At 41.4% G+C, this 18,460-nt stretch overlaps 1 protein-coding gene across 1 annotated transcript in view; it reads right to left on the bottom strand.

Annotated features, from left to right (window-relative positions):
• Window positions 1-7,202: 7,202 nt before the first annotated feature.
• Window positions 7,203-18,460, bottom strand: part of FER1L6 (fer-1 like family member 6) — a 64,291-nt gene continuing 53,033 nt past the window's right edge. The window contains exons 35-41 of the mRNA XM_030964663.1: window positions 18,034-18,176; window positions 17,368-17,456; window positions 15,375-15,473; window positions 13,385-13,626; window positions 12,909-13,072; window positions 11,585-11,685; window positions 7,203-7,389 (exon numbers count right to left, since the gene is read on the bottom strand). Coding sequence (XP_030820523.1) covers window positions 7,203-7,389; window positions 11,585-11,685; window positions 12,909-13,072; window positions 13,385-13,626; window positions 15,375-15,473; window positions 17,368-17,456; window positions 18,034-18,176 — 1,025 coding nt within the window. The remainder of the gene's footprint in view (window positions 7,390-11,584; window positions 11,686-12,908; window positions 13,073-13,384; window positions 13,627-15,374; window positions 15,474-17,367; window positions 17,457-18,033; window positions 18,177-18,460) is intronic.

Raw genomic sequence — 18,460 nt, 5'->3', positions numbered from 1 at the left:
CACAGTCATGCACATTCATATATCAAGAGCCTGGTAAAAGCTCTGAGTTAATGCAATTATAAGCAGTGCAATCAAAGAGCTGTCCCATATGAAGTACTTGCCAGCTGCCCCAGGTTAAAAGAACACTTTTTTGTCGACAAATTTGCCTTGCTCTCAAAAGCACTGAAAAAACCACCCCATACTGCCTGCTTTTCTAAAACAGGGATCATAATTTATTTAATTCAGTTACAAGAGAAACTGCCAGTGGTTTTGAATCAACCATAGCCTTTGAAAAACTTGTAAAATATACTGAACTGCCTACAGACCCATAGAGCCGAGATGAGACCAGGTCATGTAGGATTGAGCTATTGCTGTCAGACACTGACCCTGATCATCAGGACAGGCATCATCAGAGTCTGTCCTCAACCACACATCCCACAGGGCAGCCTGCTCCAGTTGATCAGCCTGCTCCTGTTGGGATCGAACTGCTCTCAAATCTGGAGGTAGCAGGGTCAGCTGGGAAGTTTGGAGCTGGTTCCTCCTTTGTGCTTCTGCTGTGGGTTGGAATGCACAGGAGCTGGGTTCCAGGTCTGGGCTGCCAAACCTGCTCATAAAATGCATTTTCTGAAACTAAATTTCACTTTTCCCCAAGCCGGCAGGTGTCCCAGTCCCAAGGACAGCAGAGACGTGAACCAACTCATTTTATATTTTAATTTACAGCCAATACCTGAAGAAAGTTAATAATACAGGCTCAGTAATTAACATGCTGTGGGTACTTGGCCTCAAAGGAAGCAATGATGAGCACAGATAAACCAAGTGTATGTCTGCTTTCCACTGCTTGTGGAAGAAGAGCTTGTTCCATCAGTATTTAAAATGAAAGAAGAACCCCAGAGGTTGCTTTCTTCCAAAGAGGGAATGACGTATCTGCTCTTGCAGCAGGGGAACAGGCGGTACAGGGGAGAAGAAACAGGAGTTTTAGAAGGCCACTTGGCAATGGTGAGTGTTTAATTTTAGAATGAGTGAGAGCTGATTTGGAAACCTTGTCTTGTGATCAGGGACTGAAGGAAAAACGCTGTGCCCTTGAAGGATGCAGAGGACAGGTCTGAAGGCAAGGAGTCACCCAAAGGTAATTAACAGGTAGGATTCAAATCACTTGTCCTTCAGCCCCATTGGATGGGTTCAATTAACAAAGCAAGGTGTGATCAGCAGGGCTTGTTAAAGATTGCAGCCATTACAAGACCAGACTCAAACTGAGAACTGATATTTCTCTCACAAGGTGTCTGTCCCCAAACCTGTCTGGGAGTCCTCAGGATGCTCATGGGGACTCATAAGGAACTTTCTTGCAGGGTAGCAAAATGAATGGGAGTAAATTCAAAGGCAAACCTGTCACTTTTTTGTGAAGCTAATGAAATGTAAGTGATTGCAGGAACCAGGGTTTAGTTTAGTGTGTAGTGAGATCATTTTCTTCCCATGAATAAATTAGGATATCTGAATAATAACCAAGCAGAATAACCTTTCAGGCACTCATCAGACCTCTTTTATTCTGTGCCTGAAAAAGGTTTTGTGTGTGGCATAAGCGATGGACTACCTGGGCTCTGACACAGGCTGAGATGCCACAGGGAATTAAATCAGCACCCCAGTGACCACAGGGGCAGGAGATCTATAGGTGCAACTTTCCTCTTTGGCTCCAATGGGAAGACCACCTTGGTAAACCTAACATCTGCTAGGAAATAATTTGCCCAACATAGTAGTGAAAGGCTTTGGCAAGGGGGAGCTCAGCTGCACAAGATCTCACACTCTGGAGTGTTTATGGTACAGGCCCCCAAAGATTGATGGTAGAACTCAGCTGCTGCTGGGTGGGCAGATGATTTTGATGGCTCACAGTCCAGACAGAGACACTAAAACCAAGTTTTCATCAGTCTCTGCTTCCCTTTCCATAAATCCAGATGACTTCTCAAACCACTAAATCGAAATGGAACCACTAAAGGTGATCTATAAAATTTGAGCTCCCAAACTAGACATATTGTGTGGGAAAGTGAGGTTTTTGGAGAAAAAGATGCCTTGGCTCTTGACCTGAGGGCCTGTAGGGGCTCTACAGTCACTTGAATTTTAGAGGACAGTAATAGGATTTGAGCTACAAATATAGTTCTTCCCAAACTTTCCCTTTTTATCTGCCTGCGCAATCTTTGGCTTTACAAACTGAAAAGGCCCTAACCAGAACCTGTGGAGACAGTAGAAAGCATTAAGCCTTTCCATCTTTCCTTTCTCCATCACAGATGTTATAAAAAAAGAAACAAATACTCTAACAAAGCATCCCAGCTTTACTTTCCAGTCTGGAAAGTCTTTCCTGTCCAAAACCCCAACACTATTTCTACAGCACATGTGTTGGCTCCAAACTGCAGAGGTCTGTGGTGGGCATGTCCTTCAAGGGCACCTCTATCACCAGTGGTAGATGTTGAACCAGCATCAGATGGACAACCCTGGTTATCCAACTCTCTATCATGGTCCTGGGGGGAAGAATCAGAATGCCTGGCTTTGAAACCCATCCTCCAGAGTCACATTTTAAATACCCAGTCCATGAGTGCTCCTCACAAAGAGCTACTGCAGCTTCTTGTGCCAAGAACAGGAAGACCTGGCCATGGTAAATCAAAATCCAGTTTCCAGAGCCATGTGCAAATCCACTTTATGGTTATAGATGCTGATGGAATATCTGTGTGAGCTGCATACCATCAGCATTCAGTCAAAGCAGAGCTCAGGGCATGCAAACCATTTCCAAATAAAGATAACAAAGGGGAAGAGATGCACTAACTGAGCAGAACCAATCCTCCTAAAGTGTTGCTCTTATTATCGCTCTTTTCTTAATATATTGATTTTTCTGTACTGTATTCACCACAGTTGTGTTCCACACACTAAAACAGCCTTGAAGCTGCTGTGGTGTATCACATTTGCACAAGTTGTGTGCATCCATCTGCATGGTGGGTGCCAGCCCCAGAGAGCCGTCAGTCGAAGGCAAAGCCGCTCTCTTGGGTGAAACTGTTCACACACCAAGAGCCAAGAGCATATTGACAGTGTCAAGAGGCTTTTGGAAAGTGTTTTGTTAAGTGCTTTGGTGAGGTTTTATTGCTATGGCTAATTAAAAGTTCATCACAAGCAGTAAATGCAGCCAATGTTTATTTGCTGTACAGCCATATTGACAGGCCAGTGCTTTGTCAGGATATTAGAACTGTGTGCTGGTTTCTGGAGAGGATCAACTATTGCTTATCTGTCAGGGGAAAGAAACATCACTAACAAATAAGTAAACAAACAAATAAATCCTTTCTTGGCTCTTATGTTGTATGAGCCTTTGCATTTGGCTCTTTTCCTAATATTTTTCTAAAATCTGGCATTAAGCAGCGGTGCAAAGCTAAACAGTGTGTGCCAGCATGCTTTGGGCACAACAAACCTATCTGGATTTTCTTGTGCCTGAAATATGGCCCTTGGCCCAGCAGGAGCCTGCAGCTGTAACCACTGCTCATGGGGGCAAGATGCCTTGATCCAGGATGAAGAGTGGAGAGGAAGGGCTTCCAAAGGAAGCTGCAGGACCAGCTGTAGCCACTTAGGCTGGAGGTAGAAATGTGGGTGAAGGAATCCTCTGAGATGTCCCAGGGTAGCTGACTGCTCTGGTTCAGGAATTGAGGGCACACAGAGATCATCAATGGATGAGAACTTCAGAGAATGACAAAGAACTAAAGGAAAAGGAATCCACTGGAAGAGGGTGGTGGCAGTACAACTATCCTGTTTGACCATCCCACCTAGAAGTGTAGACATCTGACAGGTTTCTGGTCTGTATTTGTTCTATAATTTTGTATCTATCTTACAGTATTTCCAGTGATTCTCAATTTTGCCCACTAGTGGATACCAAATTTCTGTATGTGCCTGTCTTAAAAGACACTTGGGAAAGAAATCTTACAGCACCTGTTGGTATCACCTACAGGTCTGCTGTGTTTTCAGTATCTGAGTGGTGAGGGAAAATGCAGGCTGCACGTGATGTGTAAATGGGAGGTGATTTCCCTGCCCTCTGTCAGCCTCCCCTTCACTCCAATTTCTGAGGCAGCAGCTGTCTGCAGTGCCCTTGCAGCTTTGCAGGAGCTCCCTGGCAGGAGCCAGGTGTTTGGAAAAGGGCTCCAGGCACCCCTGCAGCAAAAGGAGGCACTGCTGGGAGCAGGGCTCTCTTGTGCTGGTGGGTCAAGCACAGCCCTCTTGAAGGGCTGCTCTGAGCTGTGATGGGCAGGTCACTCTGGAGTGACAGGGTGCTGGGATTAGCCAGGACATGAACTGTCAGTGCCATCACAGAGAGTTCAGCCAGGGCCACTCTCCAGTCAGGGGGAGGGAAGGAACATCCATAAATCGTTCTGGCTTGTTCCCAATGAAGGAGGCCTCTGTTCCTGATGTGGAGTCCTGGAGCCACGGCAGAGGCATCCCGGAAGCAGACACAGGTTTCTGCTCATCAGTGGAGCTCTGATTAGTCTTCATAGCTGCTTACAGAAGTGCTTGAAAGAGAGGCTGTCTGGAAGAGTTCTATAAATTATCCTTTCTCCATAGAAAATACATGAAAATTTATTTGTTTGCTATTGAGACAGATTAATTAGAAAATGGATAGAAGAGGTGGCTGTCATATTCCAAATGTCTGGGAGGCTGGAACAAGATCTTGGGTTGAGCTCTTCCCCAGTCACAAATAGCTGATAAAAAAAGTATAAATTAGTCTGGAAGTAGACAGTGCTCTGCACTTTGGAGCTGATGGCAAGCAGGATATTCAGCTAAGATGATAAAAATCCTTTTGGAGCCGGCAGCTGGCACACAGAGCAATGAGGAGCTCTGCCTAGCAACCAAAAACCTTTCTGTGACTAAAATATGAAGAAAGAAAATTCTTATATCACCTTGTCAAGGGCTTTCTTTCTTCCAAATATAAAAGTCATTTTAACATAGTCATTAGTCACTATGAGACCAATCTGCTGGGTCCAGTGCAGTTTGCAGACTGGGAGCAAGGCACAGAACATTATGCAAAAATCAGGACAGAGCAGACCACAGTGCTTCACACAGTCCACGGCAGCAAGAACAAGCAAGCAGAGTAAGGACAGATGAACACAACAGCTGCCATGCAGCATCAGGACCTCTGACCTGACACAATGGAAAAAATTCAGATTAGCTGCCTTTTGGCTGTTACAACATACTCCAATCATTAATAATTTTTCTCAACTTCTGCATCAGAATAGTTTTATTTACTCTCACTGGAGCTTTTAGATTGCATTTCCAAAATTCATTGTATGATGAAATATATTAGGAGAAACAACATTTTCTTTTCTGTTTCATACAGGTTCACTTGCAAAATAGCACAAAATTGAAAACCGTGGTTTCAGAGGAATATGTCACACATGGTGTGTGAGCAGAGACTGCACCAGACAATGGCCTAGTGCAGAGGGAGATGAGATGAAGAGGGACTCAAGGGTGATCAGCACCTTTTCACATCATTGTCTTGCTACATTCAACTGGGGCAGATTTAACCATGTAATTGTGTTTTAATTTCTAGGTCAAAAGAATAGCTTCTAAAGGAAAATAGAACAGAAAAACTCATCCACTGCAGTCCTACTCACTCACATATCTGGATAATTTAGTTATATTTATTATATATTTAGAAAATGAAATTCAGAAGGAAAGCAGAGTCAGGATCTGCTGGATGGAGTAGGGATGGGATATTTTCAGCTTGCCTTTAGCCACCTGCCTCTGTCACCAATGTGATGGGGAAGAGGCACTTCTAGAGCAAGTTGTCCCATCCAAAATAAGCCTCTAAAATCTTTTCAAAGGTGAGATGTCCTGTCTGGGGAAGTTTCACTGATACCCATTTTCCAGACCAATGCAATTACCTGTGGTTTAGGCCAGAGAACAGAGGCTCATTGCACAGCCTTGGCAGGCCAGGTACAAGCAGTACCGAACAAGCTGCCTTATAAGTGGCTTCTGAGAATTATCAAGCTGCTTTTCTATTCCTGCACCCCGAGCTTGGCAAAATTAGCAGCATTTATAGGATCTCTTTGTGTTCCCTTTGGTACTTTGAAATGTGCAAAGGGTGCTCACGCTTTTTGTGAGGGGTGCATGGTGGAAAGCATTTTCACAAAGGTTATTTTTACAACAGATCTAACTGTGGGTGACACTGGAGGCGATTTGGATGGCTATTCCAAATTCATAACCACTCATCTGAAGGCCAAGTGGAATCATTGAGTTATCAAGCCTTGCCTTGAGCATGACACGGGTGACAACATTTTATGTATTCTTAAATAGGATGAGGATTTTCACATTGACAACAGTGTAAGGTTTTATTCCTTGTTTTCTTTAATACTTCATGGTTTGTTCTGTTCTGCAGTCCATCTCTTTTCCATTGCTCTTTGCCTTTGCTTTTCGAGCAGCAGGATTTCCCCTGTTCCCTGTCCTCTGCAAGGATCATTTGTTACCACAATGCCCGTGGACAAGTCTTCATCTTCTTGATCCCCTTCCCCAGAGATCACCAGCACATTCAATTTGCAGCTGGAAAAAATTCTTTCAATCTCTGCTACTACATCCCTGTCATTGGCACTTAGCTCATTTATGAGTGTGTGAGATGTTTTTGTAGAGCACAGCGTTTTTACTGAGAGGTGCAGGATAAATTCTACATGACACCAAATGAGACAATTTAACCTTAGAGTTCTTTTAATAATACCTTTTATCTAAAAATAATCATGCCATTATAAGGTTATTGAAAAACAGTTAAAATAATTAATTACAAAACTATGCAAACACTGTATTATACATTTATCTTTGTGTAAAATTTTGACCTTCACATTTCATCATACATCTGTAATAATAAACACTTGACTGAGAAATTAATTTCTGCATAGCATTGAAGAATTTACTCTTAAATTCAATCTTAGGTGCATAACAACACTTCCAATAATAATGTCAATAAAGGTGCAGCAGTAATGATGTACATCATTAATATACATTAATGTACATGAATGATAATGTACCTGAAGGATGGGTCTGAAAGAGCATTCAAAGAAGACATTCCAATATTCTGAGAGCTCCAGTTTCTGATGTGAACAGTCACTTTTCTTTTTACCAGGAATGAGATATGTTTAAGGTTAATTAATTCTTTTTGCCTGACTTATTTTTAGCAGAAGTTTCCTTATTTGATTGACTAAAATGAGAGCCATGATCTACCCTTTTCCTGTGACTATCCTTTCACTAATTGCACCTGGCAGTGTGTAGATAAAGAGAACCAGGAAGATAACGAGAATAAGCAGAATTATGCCAATGATGATGTACTTCTTGTAATTCCTCCAGATTAGGTGATACAAACACTTGAAAGGGTTTACAAACCAAGAAAAGGATGTGTCTGGTCGGCTAAAGGGGAAGAAAGAAAAAGAAAATCTTTTGTTAAGGCAGATCCATCTCTTTCCAAAGTTATCCCACTGCAAAATATCTATTTGAGACTAAAAAGGACCTTTAACTCCTTGGAACCCACTACAGGGATTATAGGGAATGTCCACCCATGTTCACAAGCTGTTGGGTCACTTCTCTTCCACCCATTCCTGAACCAAGCTCCACACACAACTTGTAAAGAAATTCCAGCTCACACATCATAAATACTTCAATTTATGTCATGATATAGGGTTCAAAATTGAAAACAAGATCATGATAAGCCCTAAAGAAGAAATGCAGGTGTCATAAAGTTGAGTACAAAAACTTTCTAGTAATTTCAAGGAATTTACCATCACAAAAGCCACTACGAAATGAGCCACTACAAAAAGTCTGATTGCATAGTGATAGTCAAGGTACCACAATAATCAGAGCCAGTTCAGGTCAGGCATGTGGCCCAAAATGGTGTATTTTCAGAAGAAAATTTAACACAGGCCTCATGAATACAGGAAATGATGAAATGAAACCAAGATGGTTTGCCTATGTACATAAAGAAGAGCCACCTTCTTCCAGTGCAGAATATCTGCATCCCACAATCCAAATTTTTCCAAATGTTGCCCCATATTGGGTTCTCCTCCATACCCAGAAATTTATTCCCACTGTACAACAAAGTTGACTGCACAAAGAGAGGAAAACTGTGTTCTATTTAAGAAAAATGTTGGCCTGGTGTCTCCTCTGGCATGACACCTGGACTGGGAGGGCACTGGGCTGCTACTCCAGCAGCCCTACCCAAGGCAGCATCTGCCAGTTTTCAATGGGATGCCCTGATGAATGCAGTGGTGCTGGGCAAAATTAACACCTGCAAAACCTGGGCAGGTTGTCTTTCTTATCCAATGTCATTGGAATTGTGCAGATGGTGCAGCAATAAGGAGAATGAAATTAACTGAGGGTCACAAAAAGCTGTGGCCATGTCTCACTCCAGAAAGGTGTTCCAGGAATTTAAGCAATGTCTTAATTATCTAGTGAACTCAGCATTAAGCCAGTGAAAATGAATGCCAATGTCACAGAAAGTCTGTGAATGTAAAAGGCCAACTGAATATCTTTTTATGAAAGACTGGGCTTTTTATTGAGGCGGAAATTATTCAGAAATAAATAATCAAATTAGCCCTCCAGGTTAAAAGGAAATTTTAAAAAACTGGACACCCTGAAGATTAAAACTACTCAAGTAACAAGACCCTCAGTCTGCATGTACCAACTGCTTGAGTACTTTTCATAACCTTTAAAGGCTGGAAAAAAAAAGCCAGACTCTTGCTTATTTAATTTGTTTCCTTTGCAACGTGGGCAATAGAACTCATTACCAGTTATAGCAGTGCATTTATTATAATAGGCTGCATCCGGAAAGGCATCGTGGCTTGATCAGCAGAATTGAAGAGATGAATAACCTCACAGTGCTTTGGCCAGCAGGAAATTACACTCATTGAACCTTATTCTTTGTTTGTGTGCTCCTCCCTCTAGTTCACAGACATTTCATCTTTGTCCACCTTTGCTCTGGCACATTATTGAGTCTGCTACTGTCTACAGCTCTTAGATTTTTTTTTTGTTTGTTTTGTTTTGTTTTGAAAGTCTTTTGTTTTGTTTTGAAAGTATTTTGTTTCTCAATTAATAAGAATAATTTCACAAAAAAATATGAAAATGTCTCTGCTTCTCTGGGTGTTCCTACATGATGAGCAAAAAAATTTGAGTGAATCTGCAGTACTAGCATAGAGATCTGGAGGTCCTGAGAAAAGAAGTCCTTGAGATCCACTCCTTGCTGAAGAGAACTCATTTGAAGGGTAGAATAAATTATTTTTCATCTCCCAGCTGATTGTGCCTGCTCTGCATGTATGAACCACATATTGCATGATCTGGGGGCACTGAGCAGGTAAACTTTACTATTTTTAAACTTCAATGAAGCTGAGGCATGCTATGTCTTCAACTTTTAATTTTCTTTCCAGTGAGTGAGTGTCTAGCTAAAACAAATTTTACTATTAGCATGCTGATATTGCTTTGGTAACCTTAGGATTTGTTCTGCCTAACTTTAAAGCCCTGTCCTTCAGGGCTGTCTGCACGGGGAGAGGAAGGACCTTCAGGAGGCCAAGTCATCTCTTTCCCCAGCTCATGTCTCAGGATATGTGTGCTAAGGAAATGGGAGACTCCTCCACCTGTACCATGAGCAGCTACAAAAGGAGCCTGAGTGTTTTGCTTCTGAGATGGGAAGTGTCAAATGACACTATCCCCACCCTACTTTTGATTTAATTGAGGCATACATCTCAGTTGAGAGTACAATTCTGTTGAGCCGTATGTTGGCTCTGTATTCACACCACAAAAACTACTGATAACTCAGTGCAAGATCTGGAGGAAGACTCTTGGTTTTGTGGCTTCTGGGTCAAAACACCTCCAGGCTGTGCAGCAGAGAAGAGGCTGCCAGGCTGGTGACAACTTTTTGGCCCAGCAGCACATTTGCAGATAAAATGCCCTTGAGGTGAAAGTGAAGGGAGCCCAAGGCAGCCAGGGGTGCATGGGCTGGGTATCAAAAAATGAGAGGAAAATAAAACAGTGCCTTGTGCATCCTGTTGACAACCCTCTGGACATGTAATCCTTCTATTCCACTTGACACTCCCTCTTAAAACTCCCTAGGCTGATTGCTTTCCACCACGTGTATTTCAGACCTATCCCAGTCCTCTCTCCTCTGAAAGAGGTGCTTTAGTTTCCATTACTGGGAATCTTTTGAGCAGACACCTGTCAGACAAAGCTCATCCTACCTTTGGTAAAGGGGCTGGTTGAAGTGATTAATTCAAGTCTTTCCAAGGCTAGTTTTAAATAATGCTCTGATACCTGTGACCTGATAATTCCTTTATGCTGCTTCCTTCTTTCTCATGTTTATCCTGAGATGTATCTCAAGCCAACCAAATTAAACAGAATGTGTAATCATTACCATTATGATTAGCAATTGAATTTTAGAAGCTTTTGTAGCAGGAAATATAACAAATTTCTCACACTCCTTTTTTTATCCAACTCATAAAAAAAACTGCTCAAGTGTTTTGGTAGAACAAAGCACTTGAGCCAAAATAGATCAAAAAGTAATTTTTTCCTGAATGCAAAAAACTCAGCTGATACTTTTTAGATGTGACAAATACTGAAAGATAAATTGCTCCTTCTAGATAATTTGCCTTTGTTAAAACACTTACAATGTCCTCATTAAAAAGTCTTATGATGGAAAATAAGCATCTTCACTCTTTGAGTATGAAGAACAATAAAATTAGAGATGGAAGTCACATCCTTTGTGTGTCTAAAGAAGGGCAATGATGCAAGACAAGAAAGATCTGAGCACGAGTCTTGTGAGAAGCAGCTGAGGGAACTAGAGTTGTTCATCCTGGAGAAAAGAAGGCTTCAGAGGAGACCTTATTGCTCTTTACACCACGGGAGAGGAGGCTGTAGCCAGGTGGGAATTGGTCTCTTCTTCCAAGTAACAAATGACAGGATGAGAGGAAATAACCTCAAATTGCTTCAAGGAGGGTTTAGATTATGTATTGGTGAAAAATTTACTGACCAAAAGGGCTGTCAAGCATTGGAACAGGCTTCCCAGGGCAGTGGTGGAGTCACCATTCCTGGAGGTATTTAAAAGACGTGTAGATGTCATGCTTAGAAACGTGAGTTAGTAATGGACTTGGAAGAGCTGGATTAATGGTTGGACTCAATAATTTTAAAGATCATTTCCAACCTAAATGATTCTATTATTACTACAATAAATATAATCTAACTGATCTTTATAGGTAACCAAACTTAGTTGTTGTTTGTATGTGTAAGCTCTGATGATTTAAGATGTTATCATGTGCCAGGTCAGCTATGGAATGAGCTCATGTGAGTTCCAGCTGAGGAAAAATGCTCAGCAATGCAATTTATTTGGGCTTCCACAGGAAGATATTTCAGCAAACCTGAAGGTGCTGCCAGTAGCAGTGCCAGCCACTAGGCCAGGTACAAGCTGCACAAATTTTGCTGAAAGTTGCAGCAGTAAAAAGAAGCAAATCCAGGAGACCAGAGAGGAGGTATCCTGCAAGGAGGTCAGGTGGCTGCCCTTCCCCATCTCCTGCTGAATCCCCTGCCCCAGCATGTTTAATGAGTTTAATGAGCTCCTACTCACTTGGGTTTTTCCAAGGGCTCAGGCTCCTTTCGAGCTTTGCCTACTGGATTCTTCTCAGCTTCTTCTGCTGTAACCAAGTGAAACTCAGCTTCTACCTTGCCCTGGAACAGAGAGAGAATATGTAAGCATCAAGTCCTGGGTTATTATCACTAATTCACAGCAGGATTTGTCTTGTGGAGAAATGATAGAACCAATTGAGGGGAAAGGAAATTGATTAAGGAAAATAAGGTAGTCTTTGCAGCTGAAGAGAAAGCACAAAGGAAAACCCAGGCACAAATTCCTGACTTATGCTCAACAACTGTAGGAAAGAGAGGTCAGATATTTTCTTCCAGACTACAAATACATTTTCTGCTTCTTAAATTATAATGTAATTCATCTGAAAAAACATGTTTTCTATCTATCACACATCCTGGCAGAGCTGAATGTCTGAGCTGGAAGCTGTGCTGCTGACATGGACCAGATATAATCCATCAGCAGGCGGAAATTCAGCCAGTCACAAGTGCTGGAGCCATTGACCTGTAAGGTCTCAGCTCACAAAAGGAAGATGGGATTTAAAGAGTCCAGTTACAATTCAGAGTGGATAAATCAAATCGGCTTTATAGAACCGGTGATGGCTGAGAACCAGACAAATGACTTTACATACATTTGCAATTTTCCTACCCTATACCTTTGTGGATGGCATTAATCTGAAGTGTTGATCTATGCCCCCTGGCTATGACTCAGTGCAGAATGGGGCTGAAAGAAGGATGCCAATAAAAGTCATAGATGTGGAAGCAAGGGAGAGATCAAAATGGACTGGGAGAAAGGGAATCAATTGTACTAAAGTTGAGAATAGGGAAGTAAATCTGGGATTCGGAAGCGGAGTTCATTCACTAAATCCATGGAAAGTACACAGTCAACTTCAAGCTGAATAAGGCAATGAACTTGAAAATGGCACATTTCATTAAAACATTCTTTTTGCTGGAATAGACAGAAATGTGAAGGAATGGTGAGCTTTATGAAAACCCTTGGAGAATCAATGAAAGTCTAGAGACAGGGGAAGAAACCCCTAAAAAAGAACCAAAGCAGGTGAATTTATAGAGGGCTATACTACTGGAAATGAGTAGCTCTTGGTCTGTGTCCCCCTAGGGAACTGAATGCACCTGAAAAGGCACTTTAGTTCTCAGTTCTCCATATATTTGGTTCAGTTCTTCTGAACCAAATATATGGAGAACAACTAAAGCATTTGGAAGAGTCTTATGTGTTGCTAGTGATGGTTGTTCCAAATCCAAAATTAGCATATTAGTCCCAGAGCAAAGCTGTTCATCTGTAGTGAGCTGCTTACTGTGAGCTCCCCAGCCTTGATGAAAGGCCACCAGCCTCTGATGCGCTTCTGCTGAAATATGGAGATCTTGTTTTCCTCGCTTGCTGCCACAACTGTGCCTAAGTCACAGCTCTTGGCTGTCTTTGCTGCTCGAGGAAACCCATTCAGGTCCAGTTCAAGAGTGCCTGGAGAAAGAAATAATTTGACAACACTCAGGGACCAGACAGACACAAAGACATTCAGCTTCCAGACGAGATCCATGGAGGAATTTAGCAGCTGAGGATCTCTCTGTACTGTCAGTCATTCATTTTTATTGCCCTGGCATTCTCATCTGACCTAATTATTGGCTTTACAAGAAATGTGTAAGTTTGCAGTGTGGTGTTTCAGAAAGAGAAAAGCAAAAGTTGGGGCTCAGACACCACTCTGTGCATTCCTCTGCAAAACAGGGGTCTGGTGAGACCTCAGATGGAGCTCAGGCAGATCCATTGTGTACTTACCCAAGAAATCATCTGAAGAGAGTCTTTCAAAATCCCACACCTGAAGCACCAGCTCAGCAGGTATTTTGCGTTCTGTCTTTTCCAAGGAAAATATGTTTTCTCTTTTGGTAACCACCATTTGTTTCTCTGCTGGGAGGTAGTGGAAGGGGAACACAAAGCGCCAGTTGAAGTTGCCCTCTCCTGTCAAGGAATTGTAATGTACGTCTGTCTCCTGTTTGTCCTCTTCCAGGCCCTTTATCCACCTACAGCAAGCACACAGTGGAAAGCATTGCTGTCACCAGGGGATCTTGAAATGTAATTGTTATTTGGTTTCAGGCCTGACCATCTTCTAATTCCTCCCTCACCAGTAAGAGACAGCAGAGTGTTTGGCATGGTGACAGGCAACAACAGCCCTGGCTTGGGGGATCCTGGGACACAGGCTGCTGTAATGACCAGTGGTGATCAAAAGCTGAGAATGAGAACATGGTTTTTATTTCAATCAAACCCCAAAGTAGCACTTGGCCAGTACCAGTTTGCTGTTGGCCAGGACAGCTCTCTTCTTTGGGACAGGCAGTGGTGACAGCATCAGTCATTTATCCAGCACTAACCACCCTGTATTGATGTTTTGTCACACTAATAAATTCTGTGTCACTGTCTTAAGACTGATATCAGTGCTCGGTATTAGAGCCTAAATTTTTCCCAATTCCTGTTTGCAGTTATAAACATGTTGTTCATATGGCTGGAGAAGTCTCTCTTGGTTTTTTTTGTGATTTCTTCTTGGTTTCTGCTACAGTGTGCACAATATTAGATGTGCTGTGGTACAAAGGACAACACTTTCTTAAACATAATTTTCTCATCTAAAGAGAGGTAATGACCCAGCTAGGTGTGTTTTAGTTCTGTAGATGATTTATCACACCTTGAATAAAGATTAGTGGTTTTGTGCTGTATCCAAAGAGCAGCTTTTCCCCTGCAACCCCAATATTTCAAAAAGGAATTGTGAAAAATGGTAACAACCTGAAACATGGCACGGCCCCAAGTGCAAATCCATGCCTGGTGACAGATACAGTGCCACATGCACTGTTTGAACATAATGAGATTTGTGTCTTCATTATTAAGGCACAGAAGCAAAAAGTGTCCCACTCCTGGCTTCTCTGCCAGACCACTCTGGCACTGATGGTGATGTTCTCATCACACAGCTAAGCACAAAGGCTGGCTCCCTTTTTAATTCCTCAAATTTGTGTTCTCAAAGCTACTCTGCTACTGCTCTGAAAACACAATTCATATTGGCATATTAAACTTACTCTCTAGGAGTGGAAAAATGGCCAGAAATCTAAGATCAGTCTGGCACCTGAGATTTTCAGTACTTTGTACTACCACTTATGCCTGTAATTTCCTCCAAGCTCTCCCTGGTGCCTGCATTCAAATCCTGCTCAGAAACAGAAAGTGCAAAGCAGTATTCCAAAGCTGGCAATGAATTAAGAAATAACCTGCTACAATTTCAGGAAAGGAAGGAGATGGAGAGCAGAAAGTGCCCATGTGATGTTCTCCTCAGCATGACCATGGTCATTCACCCACACACACTCCCCACATGAGGTTAGAAAATATTTCAAACAGAAATAGCTTGGCTAACACCTCCTTTCTTATTTCTAATGCAGCTACAATGCTCTTTTCTCTGATTATGTCAAAACTCTCTACATCCATGTAAGCTCTTACAGTTCAAGTTCTGTACTGTAAGTATTTCATCTGTACTAAACTGTGAGCTTGGTGCTTGTTGTGTGCCATCTCTGCCTGAGTAGGAACTAACTCTTAGTGTCATTTCATGTTGCTTTTCAGAGGAAATAAAACAGGGCAAAAAGAGAGCAGTATCCCATTTGGGTGAGTAATTTTGGCAGGCATTTAGTGCAAAGTGCAAAGGTCACTAAATAGCTCATCAAATATTCTCACAACATGATTTTTTCCTCTGATTTTTGAATGAAATATTGCATGTTATTTTGAAGTGTGAGGAGCTTACCCTTTTACATAGATATCACTTGATTTTTGCCCCGTAAAGATATTTTCATCTTCTAGAATGACATCCTCTGTATTCCAGATTATTACCCTCAGTTCATATCTGAAAAAGAAAAAAGGTTTTGCGTAAAGCTCGGGTCAGGCACTAATGCCAACCTCTATTAAATCATGTTTTTTATAAAGTGAGAAATACTGTGTTTGTGCATCACTCTCAGGCCTCTTCTATTTACAAGAGTCTGGTGCTAGAGTGGGGATGTTGGCTCCCCTCAGCTCATGGACTATAATGCACAACAACAGGGTCACTGCCAGGAGGGATGGAAAATTCCTTGCTCTTTAAATGTCTGTTCATTTTCAACTTTTTTCACAAAAATACTGCAGTGGAACAAGACAAAGTTGATCTGAAAAACTGCATCAGAGGTGTCTCTAAAACAGTGATCAGCTTGCTTATAAAGAATAGAGTTCCCTGAGAGGTGCTTTTTAGAAGAAATGCCAAAAAATTTCATTTAGTGCAATCTAGGGCATTAAGGGGGAGAGGACTGCTTGGAGATATTTGCATTTAAGCAGGTACAATCATCTTAGAAACTACAATAAAAGGAATTAAAGTTTCTCCATCCTTTCTGCTCCCTATATGCAAACATTTATGGGGGCCATCCAAAGCTCACAAAACTTGAGCTGATACACAGATACTGCAGGTGACATTAAAATTTAATACTGAAAAATTTAGGCATTCTTCAAGAAATTGTATGAACAGCAAAATATATAAAAAAGACAAACTAACTATGTTTGATAACACCAACATACAGCTTCCCTGATATGACATGTTTTGTCTTGGAAATAGCCTCAGTTGCAGGGTGTGGAACCCTTTGCTTCAGAAGTTACCAGATACTCTCTGTATCTGGTATCTGCTCTTAAGGAGCTCCATGAAAACCAAGCCTCTGCAATAGCCAAAGAAATTTGAATCTGCAATGCCCCACCTGAGTCTTGTTCAATCAAAGATCATCAATAAGAGAGGTTTTCACAAAGTGTTTGAAGCTTTATAGAGGCTGGAGCCTGTTTTGCTGCAGCAAAGACATATTCATCAGCAAGATGTGTAACTTGTGTCTACATGTACTGGATTTTTTCCTTGTAATTAATGTTCAACAGTGTTTTCCCCTGCTACAGTATACTACGAAAATGGCAGCAACAATTTGCTTTTGTGGGCTTGATTAGTTTTAAATCTTTTTGGATTGGAAAATGCTTGTTGTTAAGGAGTTTTGTAGAAAGTTGTGGTTGGAAAGAAGTAATTGCTACATGAATTGTTTGTTTGTTTGTCAAATCAAATAATATAGGAATAGTACCTGATGATGTTTCAGACATGAAATTCTCAGGAAAGGCTAAATACAGGATGGGCTGAGAATTCTGTTTCTCATGTTAGTGTTTTCTTTACATTATTCAATTAGCTTGAACAACTATGTGCAGTATTGCATGTAAAGAAGCATAAGGAAATGGGAGAAGGCTATTCCAAACAGGTCTCCTATCTGTTGCTGCTTCTGTGTTTCTTGATCTTATCCTTGGACAAATTGCTGGAAATCCAATACATATAATGCTATTGCAGCAGATTAAAGAGCTCAACCAGGGTCAAGGAAGGTATCTCAGTGAAAAAGCTAGTGAAACCAGAATTAATTCTTGCAGCTCAACAAGCAGATGATAACATCAGAATTACTTGCTCTAGTCACTTGCAATCTCTCTATTATAAAGGATAAAGGGATAAAGGAGGTAAGAGGTGTGTGATCGCTCTTGCTGAAAAATCGCCAACAGTTCTTTGAGTTGTTTAATAGAGGAAACCAAACTTGATGCTCCTCTTTGATTTGAAGTCATGTGAACCTGAGAAAACTTTCCTCAGGACTGGAGAGGTTTGTTGTAGTAGTTAATTTTCTATTTATTTCCAGACACTTAAGAAGGACCCAGCCTTTGAAGAGTTTTTGCCACTGTAGTGGGAGGAAAGCACAGAGTATTACCCTTTGGGTTTTCTTGGTGAAATGTCCACGGGGGGTCCTGGCAGAGGCATGTCATTAGGAAACATGTCAACCCACATCTGTACACGACCCTTGAAAACAAAGAGATAAACATCCCTGTAACCCTATTTCACAGAGGATTTAAAAGGCTTTCCATGTAGTTCTGACATTCAAAATCACCTCTTCCTCTACAAGCCCCAATCAGCTCAATATCCTGTAACTATGGTTTAATCTAGGAACTTTCTATACAATATCTTCTTTGTGCACATGTTCTTTCAATCTTCCAGGTATTTGGTGAAGTTGAAATAGAGCTCAAACACTGTCAGCTTCAAGGTAAAATCCATGCAAAAATAGTATGTGATGAACAGAAAAAAAAAAGAGAACCAAGGTTTAGATACAAGCAGAGGTTTTGTTAACTTAATAAAGTAAAGCATTTAAAAGAATGAAAATTTGCAGTTGCACCTTGTGTGATTACTGTGGATTTGGTAAGTGGCTATATACACACACGGGTGACAATTTCCAGGTTAACACTGTGCAAAGTCTCATGTTTGGTGCAGCACTGCAGTGCTGACTCTATAGGTTTGCAGTTACAAATAGAAACCACAATAACTGGAAGCAATGAAAACTGCTCCTGGGTCTGCTATCACCACCACCTCTGAGCTGCTCTACCTGCTCCATGCCTGGCTTATCCTTATGGTAGAGGGGCCGAGTCTCAATGTGCTCTGGGACCAGTTTGTAGCCAGCTCCAGGGATCTCTTCCCAAGCACGTAAAACCTTTAAGGAGAGATGTTCGTATGATTCAACTGGCTCCTCTATAGGAAAGAGCAAAACAAAAAGAACAATGAGAGCTGAATTACAATATTGAGCTCCTTGGTAATATGTTTCATTAGTTATTAGAGGTAGTCATTAAAAATTTGCTTGAGTTAAGAGGAAGGTTTTATGCATTCCAGCTAAATAAAGAAGGGCCTTGAAACACTTCTAATTTGCATAAATAAGGGGACCCATTGGGTTAATTAGAGGATTAGCACTCAGGCAGCAGTTTTCTTTTAAAATACAGGAAATCATTCCACTGCTACAGTGGAATGAGTTTTTAACA

The sequence above is a fragment of the Camarhynchus parvulus genome, chromosome 2, assembly GCF_901933205.1.
Source record: "Camarhynchus parvulus chromosome 2, STF_HiC, whole genome shotgun sequence".
Classification (NCBI taxonomy): domain Eukaryota; kingdom Metazoa; phylum Chordata; class Aves; order Passeriformes; family Thraupidae; genus Camarhynchus; species Camarhynchus parvulus.
The sequence above is the reverse complement of the archived record's forward strand: the minus strand, read 5'-3'. Positions and strand labels throughout refer to the sequence as shown.